Source organism: Rhodamnia argentea, chromosome 11 (assembly GCF_020921035.1).
Source record: "Rhodamnia argentea isolate NSW1041297 chromosome 11, ASM2092103v1, whole genome shotgun sequence".
Taxonomy (NCBI): Eukaryota; Viridiplantae; Streptophyta; class Magnoliopsida; order Myrtales; family Myrtaceae; genus Rhodamnia; species Rhodamnia argentea.
The window spans coordinates 318,279-337,773 of NC_063160.1; the positions used below are offsets into that span (position 1 = coordinate 318,279).

Here is a 19,495-nt window from a genome sequence, read left to right on the forward strand (position 1 = left end):
GAGAACTTCAACCATATTTTTGGAAACTATTCTCAAATAAATAATAAATAAGAAATTGCAACTCATTTATATCAGTAATTCTGAACACCTATTGCAATTGTGTCAATTCAATCCTAAATCTTTTTTTTTCCAATTTAGGCATCAATATTTTTCATTTATGCCAATTCACATACCTCCCACAGTGACTACGAGATCGGACTTGCCAGGGGGAGGCGATGCTTGCACTCTTCGGTGGCTGGTGCGGGCGAGCTTCCCCGATCCTTGGTTCTGGCCGGTCGCGGAGCTCGGTAGCCAATTGGAGGAAGAAGATGAAAAGAAAAAGAGAAAAAGAAAGAAAAAATAAAAATTTGAAAAATGCTAAAAATATTATTAAAAAATGATCACGTCAATGCCGACCACTCCACATCAGCAATTTCAGGCCAAAATTGATCAAAAAATTGAATTGACATTAATGTAAAAGATTTATGACTCAATTGGTAAAAAATAAAAGTTCAAAACTGAATTGGCACAATTTCAATAGTTCAGAACTTTTTTAGTAATTTTTCCCATTGAAAACCCTTGCCTTCGGCCTACTCTGAGTAGCTTTAAATTGATAAGCACACCATCCACATAAAATTTATTAATTTAACAACACAAATTATGTGGTTTTCATGCATTGATTAATTAAGAACAAATGGTAGAAAACTTAATAGAGACAAAAGAGAAGTACATGTACTTGCACCCTATAGGGTCGAATTAAAGTAATTGTGCTCCTTTACCATACATAATGAAAGCTTAAAATAAGGAAATGTTGAAGAGATTCCTAAAATTCCTGCTTGGCTCGGATTGGCTCTAGTTCGTTTAGAAAATGTGGTTAGAGGAAACATGGATTCAGCAGCAGTTCGAGGGTTGACCTATTTGGTATGACCCCCTTTGTTTCGTGAAAAATGTGGCATTTCAAAAAATGTTGTCTACCGAGTCATTTTTCAGAAAAATGAAGATATTATCCAATATTTGGTTAAAATCTGAAAACGCACTAGAAAATATTACTCGCCGGTGAAGCGTCGTCTAGCTCGAGGCTGGTGATGCCTTGCATCACCTCGATCAAGACCAGTTGCCATCCATGGCCGTGGCCAACGATCGGCTAGAGAAGAAGGGAATAGAAAAAAAAAATTAAAATTAAATAAATAAAAAGAGATAATAAAATGTAAAAGTGTGAATTAAAAAAAATAAAAAAGGAAAAGAAAGGAAAAAAAATTGAAAGAGAGGAGGAAGGACAGATGAGAAAAATGTTTTCCTCTTTCTCAAAAAAAAAAAATTACTTTCTCCAGTTTTGAAGGAATTTTTTCCATGGGTGGAAAATGTTTTTCTTGACTAGCATATTTTCAGCATATCAAACGCCGAAAAATTAGAAAAATGCTTTTCTGGAAAATATTTTCCTCAAAATAAACGGAGCCCATGAAGGATTTATAAATTCATCTTTTCATTGAATATTGATTTATTAAGCATTATGTTATAGTTTAGTTTGGACACATATCAATTGTCTCCATTAATGTACCAATTCACTGTCGCTATTACGAGATTGTGTCATATGCTCGACTTATTGTAATTCTTGCCACACCAAGGGGCGACGGCAACCACCCGCTTGTCGAGGGCGACGAATCCAAATCTTGATGCCTCTAGATGTGGAGTGGAGCGGATGAGCCTCTAGATATGGTGAGGCGGCCCTCGCAGCCTCGCTTAGATCTGGCTAGGTAGCCTTCGCCCGATTTCGGCAAGGGTCACCTGAGACCCTCAAGGCCACAAAGAAAATCAAAAAATTAAATGAGTCAAAAAAAATAAAGTTAAAAATTAATCATGATAGTACTAGCCATGCCAAGTAGGACGATCGGCGTCCATGTCATTGATTTCCGAATAACAGAACCCAATTGGCAAACTGTCAAAAGTTTTAAGATTTTGTTTGCCAAATTAAAAGATTTAGGATTGAACTAACACAAGTGCAATAGATTTAAGAATTTGTTGGTAATTTTACTTGAGAACTTCTGTGCTAAGAAAGGCTTAAAAGGTGACTAGTTTCCATGCAGATCGTAGCCCGTTATTGTATTAGTCAAAGGGTGTGGTAGAAGATAAAGGGAAAATAAAAGCGACTAGCTTGATATGAGGTATGAGCTTAGTTCTGGAAAATGTGGATGCATAACATGTTGCTCCTAAAAGCAACTTAAGCAGATTAGTCCTACCAAATTCGCAATATCCTTTGACAATTTGAAATGGCTTTGGCAGATTTCAAGTACTCTTGTTCTTTAGGCTTTTACTTGCCATTGTGCGGATTGTAATTGGTTATATAAGTTAGCTAGTTTCTTTATTAGATTACTTTTCTTTTTGAGCTTATTCATTTGGATAAAAATACCCCTCCAGTGTAATACATTGCTCAATATAGCAAAATATAGTTGAATATTTTCTCACATTTTGGCTTGGTATTAGAGCTAGATTGTTCCTGTTTTGATCTTAATTCATGAAGTTCACCACTTAAGTAGCATCGATACCGACATACAACATGACTCGTTGTCACTCTACGGTAAGTCTTCACCGCCCTCCTCGGATCCGGCCCGGCGTCCTGCTGTCACTTTGCTCGCCGTCCCCAATGCCTACCTCACCTCCTCGGACCTCACGCACCACCTTATTCCCATCTCCCTTGCCGGCTCGCATGTTGCCGGCATGTCGGGCTCGTTGACCGCAAGTCAGACTTCCGACACCGACACGGTGGCTCTGAGAACGAGTCCTTGCTTCATAGTTTACCGTCCCCTTGATATTGGTGACCTCAATGCCAAACTTGAGCTTCTTGATGGCGCGTTAATGCGAGATGTTGCACTCTATTAACAATTGGCCAATAATGTAGTATGTTTATGGTAACTTGCGCTAACATAGCTTACGGTTTACATCTTTTACGCTAGATCTAAGGGCATTGTATTTTATGACCTTCATCCATTGTACCCGTTGGTTTACTTACGCCATACCCAATCAATCTCAAAACCCCAGCACCAATCTGTCTTCTCCTCCCCGTCTCTCCCCCACGCCGAGCCCTTGCAACCAGTTACTGTCGGTGCCGACGAGGGGTTGTGTCGCGTTCCGTTCTCTCTCTCTCACCTGTCGCTTCATTGTCTAATTTGACCAATTGGTCCCGGGCCAAGTCTGTTACGCTAGATGGACATTTTTAATTAGTTTATCTAAGCCTAAAATCCAGCGATAACAAGTGAGGGGGAGAGGAACGCGTGTGCAAAGCAAAAACTGTTGAGGATCACACCCGCAGTCCAGGGGCGATTATCTCTCGAGTTTCTCTCTCTTCTAACTGATTTGTTTTTTTACCAATTTCTAACTGACTTTAGATGCCCATATGTAAGTCGTTTTCGTTCATAGAAAATACGAGCGCCTCGCAAATACAGTTCAGACTTCAAATGCTTGGCAATCTCTCTCGCCTGAAGCTCCATCTCTGCGATTCGAAGGTTCACTGGTGTTCATGGATGATTCGAGCTATCTCTACCTCGTCATATCTTCCTCGTGCTTTCATGCTCTTCAGATGTCTGTCCATTGTCCTCAGGAGTGTTGGTGTTGAATAATCTCTATTAACTTTCTCGCTTACTACTTCAGACTAAGGTGCTCACCACGATCTGATTGGGTATTAGCATGCTTATATGATGTCATCTGATTTGTCAATCATTAAACACACGTTTGTTGCTCTATCCGTGATTTCCAAATTCCATGGCGCATGAAATAGAATTTTTCTTAATCTGCACACACTAGTTTCATTGCAACACATCAATCTGCTTTGCCCTGCTATGAATTGCCAATTGTTAATAGAGTTGTCTTAGCATGTGAAGGCTAATGTGCGTGATTATTCTCTGATTCTTGAAGTGTATGTATTGGAATTTCACAGTAACAAACTGAATAAGAACTTGTTATCAACTCGCTCATTTCAGGATCTGAGTCAAATTTGGTGTTTTGGTCGGTTTAAATGCGAATATGTCTGTTAGCCAATGTTTTCATGCTGCTGCTGCTGGTTCTGATCTGATTGATTTTGGGGCCTTGAATTCTCTATGATAATTCCATTATGGAGAATTTTCGTTCTCAGTGAATGCGAATATATGTCTAATATGCCTTACCAATATATATATATATATATATGCCTAATATGAGCATGTATGATGCGAATAGGTGAGTTCTGGTAGCGCAGGCATGTGTAAAGTTGATGAAGAACGATGGGTGAGTTGAACAATATTGGAAAAGAGAAACATGGCAGACTGTAGTAGGTCAGGAGAAATGTGATTTGTATCTTTTTCTTCCTAAACCACAGTTAATTTGGACCTTTGAACTTTTTAAAATGGGTACAATGTGGCCGTTCCATTCGCTGTAGCTCTATATCTGAGTATGTTTGATGCGAGTATGTGAGTTCTGATAGTGCGAGTATGTGTAAAGTGGATGAAGAATGATGAGTGAGTTGAACAATATCGGTTCTTTGTCGATGAGGATAAAGGTCCATGGAAAAAGTTTGCTGGCATGTGAATTGTGAGGAGGTGCTGGAATTGCGGTCCTTTGAATTGCAGTTCGCAGCAACCCAAGGGCCGCAGTCCCCATTTCAATAAATAAATAACAAGAAATAAAAATTGAAAATTTCCCAAATAAAAAAATTGAAAATGGTTGCGAAATAGAGATATCTAAGATATAATCACATAGACTAAGAAGGGTGTAAAAATTGGTCAGAGGAAAGCACACTAAATAGCTCAAAAAGGCAAGCTTCCAAGAAGTCCCATTCCACACGATCGTAGGCTTTTTTCATATCAAGTTTCAGAATTGCTTGGAATCTTCTTATTCTTTTCCGAATTCTGAGTTGGTGTAACACCTCCTGCACTACAAAAATGCTATCCTGAATTTGTCTTCCTCCAACAAAGGCACTCTGCTCAGCAGCTATCACTTCGGGCAGTAGTGGCTTCAATCTATTCGCTAGCACTTTGGCAATAATTTTGTATCCAAAGTTACACAAGCTTATGGGACGAAATTGGTCGAGTTTCTCTGGGTTTGGGACCTTTGGTGTTAGGGAATCGTGGTTTTATTAAGATCTGGCAGCATGGTTCCTGATCTGAAAAAATCCTTAACTCCCTGAAAAATATCATTTTTAAGCACTTCCCAGTTTTGTTGGTAAAATAAGCCATTCAAGCCATCAGGACCAGGTGCTTTCAGAGCCCCGAGTTGGAATGCAGCATTTCTAACTTCATCAAAACTCACCTCAGCTGTTAAGGAGAGGTTCATTTCCTCGGTAACTACCTTGGGACACTGTTCCAAAACGGGGGAGAAGTTACGAGAGCCCTCAGAGTGATAAAGATCTCTAAAAAACATAAATACAAGATGGGTGGGATGGATAATGCAATGTGTAACTACTGCATCGTTTAGCGCCAAAGTAAATGGAGAGCCTCTTCAATTCTTCAAACCATCTCGAGGAATCAGGCAAGGGGATCCTCTCTCTCCATATCTGTTTATCCTAGTGGCCAATGTGTTAACTTCGCTAATGAGGAAAGCAGTGGTTGATGGAACTATTAGGGGGATCAAATTCAATAGATGGTGCCCCACTCTCTCCCATCTACTTTTCGCAGATGACTATCTTTTTTCTGGATGGGAAAGTTCTTGAATGTGAGAACTTGTCATTAATTCTAAACCAATATTGCATGGCTTTTGGACAAGCGGTGAATTTAAATAAATCTGGGATCTTTTTCAACAGGGATTGTCCTCGAAGCTTAACGGAAAATATGGCAAGGGAACTGAGAGTTCCCATTTTAGAGAGGACAGGGAAATATCTTGGAATCCCTTCAGATTGGGGAGAATCAAAAAAACACATGTTTGCCTGGATTCTTGGACGTGTCAACAATAAGCTAGAAGGCTGGAAGGAAAACCTTATGTCAAAAGCAGGTAAAGAAATCTTAATTAAGGCAGTGGTACAAGCGCTCCCACAATATGCCATGTCTATTTTCAAGATTCCAGTATCAATTTGCAAGGCTATTGAGCAGAAAATTGCAAGATTCTGGTGGAAGACTAACGAAGCTAAAGCTGGAGTCCATTGGAAAAGGTGGGATTTGCTAAAGTTGAGAAAAGATGAAGGGGGCCTAGGTTTCCGAGACTTGCTAGATTTCAACAAAGCAATGTTGGCCAAACAAGCCTGGCGCTTAAGTATTAACCCCAATTCACTATGGGGTCAAATCTTCAAAGGCCTCTATTTTCCAAATGGAGATTTTCAACATGCAGGAAAAGGGTACCGCCCATCATGGGGTTGGCAGAGTTTGATGTTGGGAAGGGACTCCATATCACGTTCTATAATGTGGACCGTAGGAGATGGGACAAAAATAAGAACTAGAAAAGACAAGTGGTTGAAGAAAGGAGTCTTAATTGGTCCTACGAATAGAAACGAACCTCATCTTGTATCAGGACTTATAAAAAAAGAAGAGGGCTGTTGGAATGAAGATGTTTTGCAGAAACATTTTGATGAGCAAACAGTGTGTGAGATCTTGTCAATTCCGATCAGACCTCAAACTGAAACCGACAAAATTGTGTGGACTTGCACCAGAGTGGGTTATTACACTGTGAAAAGTGGATACCACTTCATTCGCGAATAAGCAGGTAAACAGATAGAGAACACAGCTTCTTCTTCCTACAACCCCCCCCCTCAATCTCTATGGACAGACATTTGGAAATTGCAGATCCCTCCAAAAATCAAATTCTTTATGTGGAATCTGTGCCAGGGTGCTCTCCCAACAAAGGAAAATCTTTTCAAAAGGAAGATAGTACCTGATCCTTTATGTCCCATGTGCAAACAGAGTGTTGAAACAGCAGAACATGTATGCCTCCTCTGCCCATAGACGAAGGCCGTTTGGGAAAACCCATCGCTGAACCTGCAGATTTCGGATCGGGGATTATCTCGAATTGAAGAGTGGACGTATAACTTATCGAAGCACAGGAAAAACGCACTAGATCTGGCTAAGGTAGCCTCGGTTTTGTGGAGTGTGTGGAAAGCACGAAATGCAGCAGTTTTCAATCAAAAGCCAACCAACCCCGACGAGGTTGTCGAGACGGCCCTCATTCGTTGAAAAGCTTTCAAAAATGGAATGGCAAAGCTAGCTAATCCGGATCCGAAGAAGGAAAACCCTCAACTTCCTGGAAAGCTCCCAAAAATCGCAACTTTAAGGTAAACATTGATGGGGCTTACGTACCTGGAGCGTCGGAGGGCTCGATAGCGTGGGTTTGTCGTGACTCGATTGGCCGATTGGTCAGCGGTGCCGCGAGATCTGTAGCTGCCTCATCGGCCCTTGTGGTTGAAGCTCACGCTCTAGCGGAAACCCTCAATTGCATCCTCTGCCCCCGAAGGAACGAAGATGAAGACTTAACTGAGCTTCTCTCTCCTGGCGATTGTACTTTTGAGTTTGAGACTGACTGCTTGGTCTTAGTGGAAGCTATCTCCAATCCCCACCAGCACACGTAGGAAGCCCATGTGCCAATCCTTAAGTGCAAAGATATCTTGCTGAATTACCCAAATGCCCAAGCGTCCTATTGCCCTAGAGAATCAAACTCCGTTGCTGACTAGGTGGCTAAAAAACATAGGAAAAATACCTTACCTTTAAATTGGGTTTCCTCCCCTCCCCTTGCTTTGTGGGAGCTATTATGTATTGATGTCCATCCCTCGGGCTTTCCTTCCTGAGTTATTTCAATGAAAAGTTCTTGTTTGGATCCCAAAGAAAAAAAAAAATAGCTCAAAAAATTACACGTTGTTCCTCAATCAGATGTTGAGAGAGTAAGCACTTCCTTTTCAAGCTTAGAAATGAAAACGTTATGTGCAATAACAGACATGATTAGGCCATTGAGAGAGTGACTGAAGTTCTAAAACTACATACATATTTGTTGGGAGCTCTCTCGGAAAAAATCAAAAGCAAGTAAAGAGAGTGAATGCATTAGTTGGATAGATTTTCATGTCGCAAGCTCTATCCTTCTGATGCACGCACTCTCTTTAGATGCTTTTGATTTATTCCCGATAGAGCTCCCGACTAATGTCTCTATAGAGCCTTAGAGCTTCAATCACTCTCTCTTTGGACGAATCATGTTTGTTATTGCGAGCGCATTTCTGAGTTTAGAAAATGAAATGTTTACTCTCCCAATATCTTATGGTGGAACAACAGTGTGCTTTCCTCTAACCAATTCTTACACTCTTCTTGGTCTCTTTGATTATCTCTTAGATATTTTTCTCTAACCGATCTCCTTCATTTTTAAACTTTTTAAAAAATTTTAAAATATTATTTACTTTTTAAAAATAAAAAATTATTATTTATTCTTTACTACAACGACCAGAGATAGCAACTCTACGGCGACGACTCGCAGAGGTCGGCAAACTGCCGCCACGGACGGCAGTGTGGTCAACGATTGAAGGTGGCCAGCAGTGGGAGGTGGGGGGTGGTGGTTGGAGGTGGTCAGCCGAGAGCGGCGGTTGCGATCGTTGGTGGACGGTGGTTGCCTGTGTTCGGCAAAGGTCGTCGGTGGGCGGTGGTTGGCGGTGGGGGCGGCAGTGGGCGGTGGTGGGTGATAGGGGCAATGGCTACGGGCGATGGTCGGCCGTTGGCGGCGATCACAAGTGACGGCCGGTAGATGTCGGCAATGGACAACGGCTAGCGTGAGTCGGTGGTTGGCGACGAGGGGCAGTGGACGGCGACGAAGGTGTGGGTATTCGAAAAGAGGGTGAGGTGAGAAGCACTTTTTGATTTGAAAAGCAATTTTTGTTAACTTCTTAATTGGGGAAAAAACAACTTTAGAAGTGAAAAATTACTTCAAAAGTAGAAATTTCTTTCAGAGGTAAAAAATTTTACCAAACGAATTTCTTTTTCAGAAGTTACATTACCAAATGAATTTCTGATCTAGAAGTACTTCCAGAGCAGAAATTCACTTCCAAATGTGTTACCATGCACACTCTTACATGCCAAATTTTTAGAAAAACAATCCTTTTCGGGTCGAACTTCAATTTGTTTGATTGAAAATCCGATGTGACCTTTTTTGTATTAATATCTTGAGCGGACATGACTCGCCGATGGTCCAGTCAACATATAAAGCATAAAAAAATAAAATTTAAAAAATATTTAAAATATAGAATATAAAATTAAGTAGATTGAAAAACAAAAAAGCTAAAAATTTAAAATAAAAAAGACTCCGGCTGTCTTGGGCCAAGCATGGGTTTATTTATGTATTTATTTTTGGTTTTTTTTTTAGTTTAACTTTTTCAATATCTTGGTTTTTTTTTTAAAATGCCACGGGGGCTAATATATTTTATAAATTCTATATATGGCAACCTCCACGTAGATTGAATTTTTTTAAAAATATGCCTCGTCATATTAGAATATTAATTACAAATGCCACGTAAAATTTAGCTGAAATTTCTCTAATTTGGCACTTAAATGAGCCGGCTAATAAACTAGTCATTGAAAGAAACCTTAAAAAGAAAAAACATCCTCGTTTTAAATCCAACCCCAAAATTCTCTCTTTCATGCAACCAACTGTAGTTTTAATTGTTGTTCAGATGTAGAGGCAACGGACAAACTCAACGCGCACGCTCGCTCTAACTTTATACTGTGACTTCACTTGAATCGCACAATCACAAGTCTTCAAGCTTCTTGGGGAAGAATAGAACACCACAGATAACAGAAAAATAGTCCAAAAAGTTATAAATTTATTGTACGATGGCCAATTCAATTCTAAATTTTTTACAATTTGTCAATATAGTCCTCCCGAAAAAATTTTGTTGGAAATCGCTAATGCGGACGCTATCCGCCTACGACGTTGACGTGGAGTGTTTTTGCAAGTCTTTTATTTTTTTTCATTTGTTCCTTTTCTTTTCTTTTTTTTTCCTTCCATTTTGTTTCTTTTCTTTTCTTTTTAAAGTTTTTCTTTTTATATTTTCCTTTTTTACCTGTGCCCAGTCGCCAACTATCATCAAGACCAACCACAATATGCTGAAAATTATTTTAAAAAAGGAAAAATAGAAAATAGCTTAGAATTTTTTTTCACAAAAATTGTCCACGTCAACGTCTATCATGCCACATAGGATAGCTGATGCTTATGAATCGTAATGGTAGTGATTTTCAGGCAAAATTGATCGAAATAACTACCTTGAAAAATCGTAAAAGAAAAATTAGGATTTAATTGACCAAATTAAAATATATAAGATTGAATTGGCTGCCGTACAGTAAGTCTAGAACTTTTTCTACAATTTTTCCCACACAGCACATTCATGTACTCCATCTTCAGCCCTCCGTCGACAAGCAGCTTGAGGCACCACTAATTCAATGGCGGTTTTAACAACACCTCAGTCGTGGGTGTTTCACAGTTAAGATCTTCCTCAGTGAAGAAGTCACCCGAGCCGTTAAGGCGAGCTGTGTCCGATCGCCTCTGTTTCACGTTGGCTCACTCTGGAGTCCTATCCTCCACTGTTCCTTTCAAAGCTTCCCGCACTTTTTCGGGTGCACTTGAATTTTGGTTTTTTTTTTTTTCCAATTTGGTTGCTAGATTATTGATTTTGATGGCGTTCTTGATTTTGTTGGGGCTTTGCTAAATCTTGCAAAAATTTTCTTTTTGGTCATGGAGGGTGGTGTTTTGAATCTCAAAGGAACGATGGCAAGTGAAAAAAAAAAAAATTGAAACCGGTCAAATCACTCACTCACCCTTGCTCTCTCTCTTTCTTCTTTTTGTTTCCCACCGTGCTGATGTTAATTTGCTAAGACAATGACGTGGATGTCGGCACCGAAGTGAATATGTTCTAAATTGCAATAGTAATATTATTATCAACGAAAAAACACTATGCAATAATACTATGAGTTTAAGTTTATTGGTGCTGATTACACCGTATTTTTATTGGTAATATAAGTAATTACAATACTAGTACGATACTAAATTGCTGTCAACAATAATAATTCTTGTCGGAGATAAAACATTATAATTGCTTATAAACTTAGAGAGCGAAATTATGGGAACTTCCTAATTATTCCGATTCTGCAAACATAGACATTATTTTTCAATAAGTATTTCTTTCATGCAAATCTAATTAGAGCAAGGAAAATTACACATGTGGTCCTTGAACTTTAGTCCAATTTATAATATCGTACCTGAACTTTTAGTTTATTCAATGTGGTTCACGAACTTTAAACCAATGTCTAATGTTGTCCCCGAGCTTTTTATTTATTCAATGTGGTCCCCATGGTAAATGTTTAATCTAGTCCCTAAGCTATAAAATATCTAATGTTATCCATCCATTATTTTTTTGGGTCGAATTATCCATCCATTATTTCAAGTTAAAACAATTTTTTGATTTGGCTTTTAATTCGATGCATTCGGATGGTGAACAAAAAATAACATTACGTATAAATTATCAAAGTATTCAACATTATCTAGGTTTTTTTTTATGATGCCGATTGCTATATCATTTGAGTTGAATATCACATTATGTGTAATGTTATTATTTTATCCACCATTCAAACAAACTGGATTGGAAGCCAAATCAGTAAATTTGGTTAACTAGAGAATGCGTTCAAATATAACAAAACTTCAGGCATTCACATTAAATAAATTAAAAGTTCATACATAATAATGCATATTGAGTCAAAGTTCAAACATTACTCATTAGAAGAAATTCTTTGTATTTGTAAGAAATTTTTATTCGGTGCAATCTTAAAATTGAAAACAATTGCTAAAGTAGATATTTTATACTTCCACATGCAAGCTTTGTTGATATTGTTGACTTGGCAATTTTCATTATTCAGTTAAATAATCACCGCCACTGCTTTGCCAAAAGTTATGCTTCTGAACGGAAATGTGGGAATAGTTTTGAAAATAGTAATTATACAAGGTTTGAAAATAGTAATTATACAAAGTTTGAAAATAGTAATTATACTTTTGTTGTAATCCAATTGGTTTTAATATAAGATACTAAGAATTTCTTCTGATATTTTCTATTGCACAACTTTTCTTTCTCAACATAATTCAAATAGACCCGCCTTTTTTAAAAAATTACTGTGCAAAGATGTCGGTCGAGTGAATCCTCCTGTTATTATAATTTCTTCTTGTCCAAATGCAAGTGCCCAACTATCGCAAGTCCAATGTGATGTGCTAATCCCTTCTATGCATGTGAAGGACCCGTGAATTAAGAGCTAATCATTCATAACCACCCCTCCTCAAATTTGTAGAATGCAAAGCGGCGCGTTAATTGCTGAGGTGTCGTACATTTTTTTGTTCATGTCCAATATTTGGTTGACATTTGTTTACTGAGTTGCATTAAAAAAATAAAAATCTAATTCTTGTCCTCTTCGCCTCCACTTTTCCCCGGATCTGCCCATCGGTCCCATGTTCAGACGTCTCTTTGGCCGACTCTTAAGATCTGGTCGTCCACGGTCGTTGGCGACTAACGAACCATGTTGCTCGCAGCACTCCAGCAATTTTTGGCCATGAGTTCCACATCTGGAGCCATGGCCGCGAGTATGACCGCTTCTGATCTAAAAGTTCAGCTGAGCCCAGATCAAAAAGCTAGTCATGAAATCCTGTGTCGCTTTCTCTAGACAATGCAACTTATAAACAAAAAACGGAGAAAAGGAAAAAATGAGGATGAATCATGAAGCTTTTATTGGTCTTTGTTGACATATGAATTTTAGTCACCATTTTTGCTGAGTTTGATGATGCATTGAGTGGAACAATGAAGGAAGCGATTGAAGCACATCACCTTACGGAACAGGGGAAGGGACAACTCCAAATAAAGGGAGCAAGGTGAGGTTTCTAATTTGATTTCTTATACAAATTCAATGAGATCAATTGGGGAAAATTAACATGATAAAGACATTAGCCGCATGATCAATTTTTTCCCAAATTACATAAAATTTTTCACCAACGGCAACAGGTGAAAATAGAATAGGGAAGCCATACTTGAATTGAAATCAACAATGTAGCTAGAGAAAACAAAACGCGAACCCTAAGATTTACGGGTGCTAAGTAGAAGTTACTTCATTTATTTGAAGTTACTGTTCTAACTAAGATTTTGAGAGGTTCATTAAAAACAATTACCAACAGAAACAGATTTCCCGAGAAAATCCTTGAGGTCTAACAAATCGGACGCCCTTGAAAGTCAAAGCTCAAAAATGTCGCCTTGCATGTGGAGAACTGAATATCCAACCTTAAAAGAAACATATTATTATTTTAATATTGTCAATTAAAATTCGTAATTACGTTACAAGGATCAAAACTAGCTTTTATTCTTTGTATGCAATGCACATGTATATTAATCTTAATTTCGGTTATATTATATTCTCTTAAACTTTTAGTCTAAATAGTTGTGCACGCAAATCCAACACAAGATAGAGGCACATCAAAGGGCCGTGAAAAATAGTTTTGAAGGTAGATGAGAGACCATCAGAACTCCTATTCTAAGCCTTGTCATTTATTAGAGTGAGAGAGCGAATGACCGACCATATTCAATCTTCTTAGCCAGTTAGATGAAATTTGAGACTAATGCTGTTGTGCAATATCTCTTCTCCAATATTTACATGATATATCGATATAACTTTACCGATAACCAGTTTTGACCAAATTTTACGCTTTGTGCAACTAAACAGAAATTAATTAAAAAAAACAAAATAGATATGACATAAGATAATTATAAGAAACACAAAATCGCGAATGCAACTTGATCAACGGTGTGTGTATCACTAGTTAGTCAAAAAATAACTAATATAAAAATTAAAAGAAAAAATTGTTACTGTGAAAATGAGAAAAAAGATAGATAATGAAAAAAGAAGTAAATAAAAAATAATAATAAGAAAATAAAAGGGGATCAATTCGGTCAAGAACACTCTAAAAGAATCGGTTTTTTTTATGAGGTTGGGACGCGGAAAAGCGTGAAATGAGGGATGGGAGAGGAGGATATATATACACGCAAAGCTGAAATTTTTCGCTGGAGATTGTTTACACCTGAATTTTTCCGAAGGTTAAAAATTAGAAACTTCAAGATTCAAGATCCCTATTGTGGTCTCGCTTCTCAACCCCTAGAAAAATAGGTTAGCATCCTTAGTATCTCAACGGCACACATAGAATTAGGCTTTTAAATCTCACATTTTTCACAAAATTGTTCGACGCCTAGTCTTTTGGCCAAACCGAAGAATGATTTGAGCGCTTACCTTTCAAAATCGCGCCATTTTTCCATTGGTACCACAAACGTTCATGGACGTCAAGAGAAAAAGGGCAGACGGAGAGTATGAAGATCTCTCTCTGAACCGGCTCTCTCTAACTAAAAGTCTCAAGCAACCAAGAACAAGCTTCCATGGCCGATCATTACAAGAAATAATCGGCCGTCCACCCCAACCTCCACTTTCCTCAGCCACCATCCTTCTTTTTCCTCTCATCGGTCCAGTAGTAGCTCGCCATTGAACTCCGGCTTGAAGGATCGTCCGAGGTACTTTTCCCTTGCTTTGCCACTGAGAAGTGGGAATCGCGGTTTCATCTTGCAGCATTACCATCATCTCCGCTTCGCACCTGTCTGGTAACCAAGACTTGTCGTTGTTCCATGTGCTCCTGTGGTGTTCAATGGCGGTGCCAGAGAGGATGTCATCTATAATCATCAACTCGAGTGCACACCCTCTGAGTCGAGGTGAGGGTTCCTTGGCCAATCCGTAGAGTTCCCAAGGTGGGAAACGGTGGCCGGATCGCCCGTTTGATCGTCGGATTGGTGAGTTCATCTCTAATTTTTATTTTTTTTTGGTCGAAGAGTTCATCTCTAACTTAGGTAGTTTGAACTTTGATGAAGTCAAATGCATATAGGACATCATAGTGGATAAGATGCTCACACGTTGATCAATGAATGCTTTGATTATTGTTTGCTTAGAAGCCAAGAGAAGATAGATCACTACATGTTTAACGTACCGTGTTTCTCGTAAACCATTGAACCTGTCCCGGTTCTTGCCTGTTTTGAACTAGATAACATCAGAATCTTGAACAATGTTCAACAAGAGAAATGATCCTGACATTCTAAGCTTTGATTTGATAGGTCGCATGATGAAATGACATCAATGAAGTCTAGCCACCCTTCTTCAAGTGGATTCCAAGCTTTCTGGTTTCGGGGCTGGCGCCCTTCTCCGCGAACACGGCGCTTCCGCAAGCACTAGCCGAGCTCCCAGGAGATGGAGATAGCATCAGAAGGATTTCGAGGGAAAGGGAGAGCGTGAACTTGATCCAGCCATCGAAATCACTGAGATCGCCTCGTGGGGGCAGTTATTGTTCAATCTGAAGGTAAGAAATTGTTTGGGTGATGGAAAAATATTCTAGCCAAAAGCTCGGTGGTTTGTCTGTGCCTTTTGCTGTATAAATTTTACTAAGAACCTTCCAAGATACTGGATATGTTGCCCAGTGAGTTGAAGGTATTCTATCTATTGTTTGATTCAGGTGCTTATATTATCAAAACATGCAGTCTTATACAGAGGCAGTCGTAGAGGGGTGATCCTACAAATTCGTTTTGCAGATTCAAAAATTCATATTGCTCATCCTGATGATATGCAACTGCATGTTTTCTTCATTATAACAATGGTGAATAAGCATATGCCGATGTCGATTGGGCCGAGATGAGATTCAATCTGATTCCAGTCAATTGTGTACATAATGAAGTGCAAAGACGGTGAGACCTTCTCTCGAGGAGCTCTCACTCGCTATTTCAAGCTCGAACTCAATCCTTATGCGGCAATCCTCAACTTCGGACAAGTTAATGAAGCAGCATTTGATTAATCTCTTCTCTGAAATGGAAAAATATCACATAGAATTGAAAGCACAATCCATGTGTTTTGGTTGAGTTACACGAACATCTGTAGCATCAACGAATTTGCAGAAAACAAAAAAAAGAGTGATAGCTGTGAAAATCACGACGATTGTACGGTCTAAGTTCCTCATATGTTGTTCATTTAGTGACCCAGTGAGGTTGCTGCTGTTTGAATTATTTTAGAGCTTTCAAATCTTAAAAAGTTTAGCTCCATTGCGATTGAATGTTGTTCTTGTGAGGTTTATAGCGTTCAAATCAACGAATTTACTTATAATTGTGATTATTTTGATTCTATTAGAACTTTAAAAATTTGGGCACAATGGCGAGGATGAACATAAACAAAGAAGGAATCACGAAACGCGATGTGTCGGAAACTGCGACGAAATCATTTTGGCGAAGAGCGAAGCTGCTTCGACTTCGAAGTGAGACACACGCCTGTTGTCCTTTTCGTCACAATCAAGTCTCGCAGAGGAGAGAGGGAGATTCTTCACGCTCTTTGGCTTCTTCAAAGGCGAAATTGACTGGGAAGATATTTTCTGGTCTCCCTTTATATAGGGGCCCCAAACCGAAGAGGATGACGCCATTTATCCACGTTGACCCCAACGGAATCCTATAAAAACTTTCAAAGAGAGGATCGCAGCTAGTGTTTACACTATCATAGTGGAAAAGGAGTTGGATTACTTGGAGATGCTGCAATGGAAGGTTGGGCCATCTAAGTCTTCACTTTTGAACATGATTTGGGCTTTTCCATTAGGGGTGAGCAGAAGAAGCCCCCGAACCTGACTGACATGGCCAGCTCTAAATAGTTCATACGAGAACAAGTCTCGTTCCCGGTTCTAGTCTATATCTCCTCTTTTGGAGTTGGATTACATCAAGATACAGTAACGGATTGTCAGGCCGTGTAGTTATATACACACTGCCCCTATCCATTAAATCCGGTGTGATAACTATGATAATTTGTACCGAATTCATCGCTTAAGAAGAAAATATTGTTTTGTAAATCCCCGTAAAACTAGACCTAGCGTGGATTAAATTTTATAGATAGGTATATTTAATTAAACAAGTCATATGTCTAACAATAAATGTGCCCAACAATAATTAGACATTCATCCCGGTACCAATGTTCAAAAATAAGTGAGGATGTATAAAGAAAAAAGGAATTTCAAAACACTACGTGAGGGAAATTACGAGGAAATAAGTTTGACGAAAAGCTGCTCGAAAATCAAAGTGAGACATAGAAATCTGTTTCATCCAGTGAAGAATCTCTCTCTCTCTCTCCTTTGCAGGAATTGACTACAATGACAAAGACCACTGGTGTGTGTCTCGCTTCTAAGTCCGAACAGCTTCACTTATTGTGAAAATGATTTCCTCACAATTTCAAGAAAGTCACATTTCGCAATTCCTTCTTTGTTTATGTTCATCCCCACCATCATGCTCAAAACTTTTTAAACTCCTAATAGAATTGAAATGATCACAATTATAAGTGAATTCATTGATTTGAAAGCTATAAACCTCACAAGGACAACATTCGATCACAAAGGAGCTAAACTTTTTAACAATTGAAAGTTCTAAAACGATTTGAACAGCAGCAACATCACTTCGCAACGAGGTCAATAAGTGAACAACATATGAGAGGAACTTAGTCTGTATAATTGTCATGATTTTCATATTAATAGACCACGCAACCATGAAAGCCCACTTTTTTATTCCCATTCAACGATGGCTCTTTTTAATTTTCCGGGAACTCACCTAATGCAAATTCAATCCAAGTGGTCAGGTAAACAGAAAAAAAATGGAGTAATAAGCAATGGTTTTGACACTACAGATGTTCGTGTAACTCAACCAAAGCACAGGGATTGCGCCTTTAATTTTGCGCGATATTTTTCTATTTCAAAGAAGAGATTAGTCGAATGCTACTTCATTGACCGGTTCGTAGTTGTGGATCGCATCATAAGGATTGAGTTCGAGCTTGGAATAGCGAGTTCGAGCTAGAGTAGAGATGCTGTGACGCTGAGCTCTCAGCTCTACGGCCGAGAAAAGAGAAAGACCAATGAAGCAGCATTCGACTAACCAATTTCTATTTTCTAGGCACTGACCAGGCCTCAAGGGTTAGGATCTTTGGGCTTGGAAATAGGAAATTCCGACATTATAGGAAAACATCGCACGCGTACACGAGGAATAAATTCCAGCTCACACGTTGAATTAGTTATAATGCAGATCTTCTCAAATCTTCTCTAAATCAGTTCAAAGAGAGAACGAAGTCCTTCCTTTTCGCTAGAGCTCAAATCGTCTCGAATCCTTCCTCTTCTCTTATTGATTTTACACCTTACAATCTCTCTTCTCCTCACCGTCTGTCATTGCCGTGCCACCGCTGCTAATATCAATCAATCGTGACCTTCCTCTGGTCATTGGATTCGTGTCATGTCTCAGATGGTAGAGAAAGTGGAGGACGCTGACCGGGATATCAAGCCGATTGGCGAGCCATTTAGGTTTTACGGCAAGGGGAGAGGGCGGAGGTGCCATTACAAGGCCTTCGAGTCCGAAGGAATTCAATATGCGCTCGTAAGTTTTTTTTGCAAAGTTGGAAGTCTTTACTTCTTCCTCAAACTTTTGTTTAACTTTTCTTCTTTTCCCATTGCGACTGTAATTCAGGAGGATACTGTTCTTGTGGTCCCCGATGAAACCAAGCAAAAACCGAATGTGGCTATTATCAAGGCAACTATTTTCGCATTTCATTCCTTTATGTTTTACTTTTTTGTCAATTGAAGTTGGCTTTCTCTCTTTATTACCTACCTTGTGAAAACTCTGTTTCCTTGATAACTGTCGTAAAAAGTTTGTACCATTTGTTGGTATTGTGTTTTGCCGAGCAGTACTAATCATATGATTATATCTACGATATTGCTCAAACCAGTGATGGAAGCATCATGGTTACTCGGCAACGGTTTTATAGACCTGAAGAGATAGAGAACAAGGGAGATGGGAGTTGGCAGCCGTGTGACCCTAGAGAGATCTTTTATAGTTTCCGTCGAGACGAGATTCCCGCAGAGTCTGTGATGCACAAGTGTGTGGTGCATTTCGTTCCAATTCACAAGCAAATCCCTGATCGAAAAGAGAATCCTGGATTCATAGTGCAACAAGTTTATGACACTATTGAAAAGAAGCTAGGGAAGTTGACTCACAAGAATTATGAAGGCCACAAACAACTAGAGATAGATATTCTCCTTCAGAAAAGCTTGCGACGCTTGGGAGATCTCTCGGATTTCAATACGGAGGATGCTCATCCTGATCAGGAAGATCAGTTGAAGAGAAAAAGGATCTTTGGAAGAAGGAATGTGTAACCTTCGGAATTCTGCAGAGAGGAGTACGCCATTTTAGTCGAGCATAATGAGCTTCACATCAAACCCTTTGGTCAAACTGTCAGATAAGGTCCTTTGATATCGCTTTCCCGCTTGCTGTTTTTGACAAGTAGAAATATGGGGAGATGTCGTTATGGAGGAAGTTTGCTTCTGGTGCTTATCCAATAAACACTTTTACCAATTTAAGAGAGTTCAGGAAATAAACACTTTTCCTTGGCCGTACCTGTAACTTTGGCTTGGGGAAAAGCTTTGGATTCAGCAAGTTATCGGCATTCTACAAATTTTTGAATTGTTTCTTTTA

General features: G+C 39.1%; 1 protein-coding gene across 1 annotated transcript; it reads left to right on the plus strand.

Annotated features, from left to right (window-relative positions):
• The first annotated feature begins 18,268 nt into the window (after window positions 1–18,268).
• LOC125312822 lies at window positions 18,269–19,176 on the plus strand. Its single transcript, XM_048272430.1, has 3 exons — window positions 18,269–18,400; window positions 18,491–18,553; window positions 18,727–19,176. The coding sequence occupies exons 1-3, from the start codon at window positions 18,269–18,271 to the stop codon at window positions 19,174–19,176; spliced, it is 645 nt and encodes a 214-aa protein (XP_048128387.1).
• The last annotated feature ends 319 nt before the right edge of the window (window positions 19,177–19,495 follow it).

Excerpts from the sequence above, each read along its gene's own strand:
- LOC125312822 (XM_048272430.1), top strand. The coding sequence starts at position 18,269 with ATGGTAGAGAAAGTGGAGGACGCTGACCGGGATATCAAGCCGATTGGC. Across the intron at positions 18,401-18,490 it reads AAGGAATTCAATATGCGCTC|GAGGATACTGTTCTTGTGGT; the intron begins GTAAGTTTTTTT and ends ACTGTAATTCAG. Across the intron at positions 18,554-18,726 it reads CGAATGTGGCTATTATCAAG|ATCTACGATATTGCTCAAAC; the intron begins GCAACTATTTTC and ends TCATATGATTAT.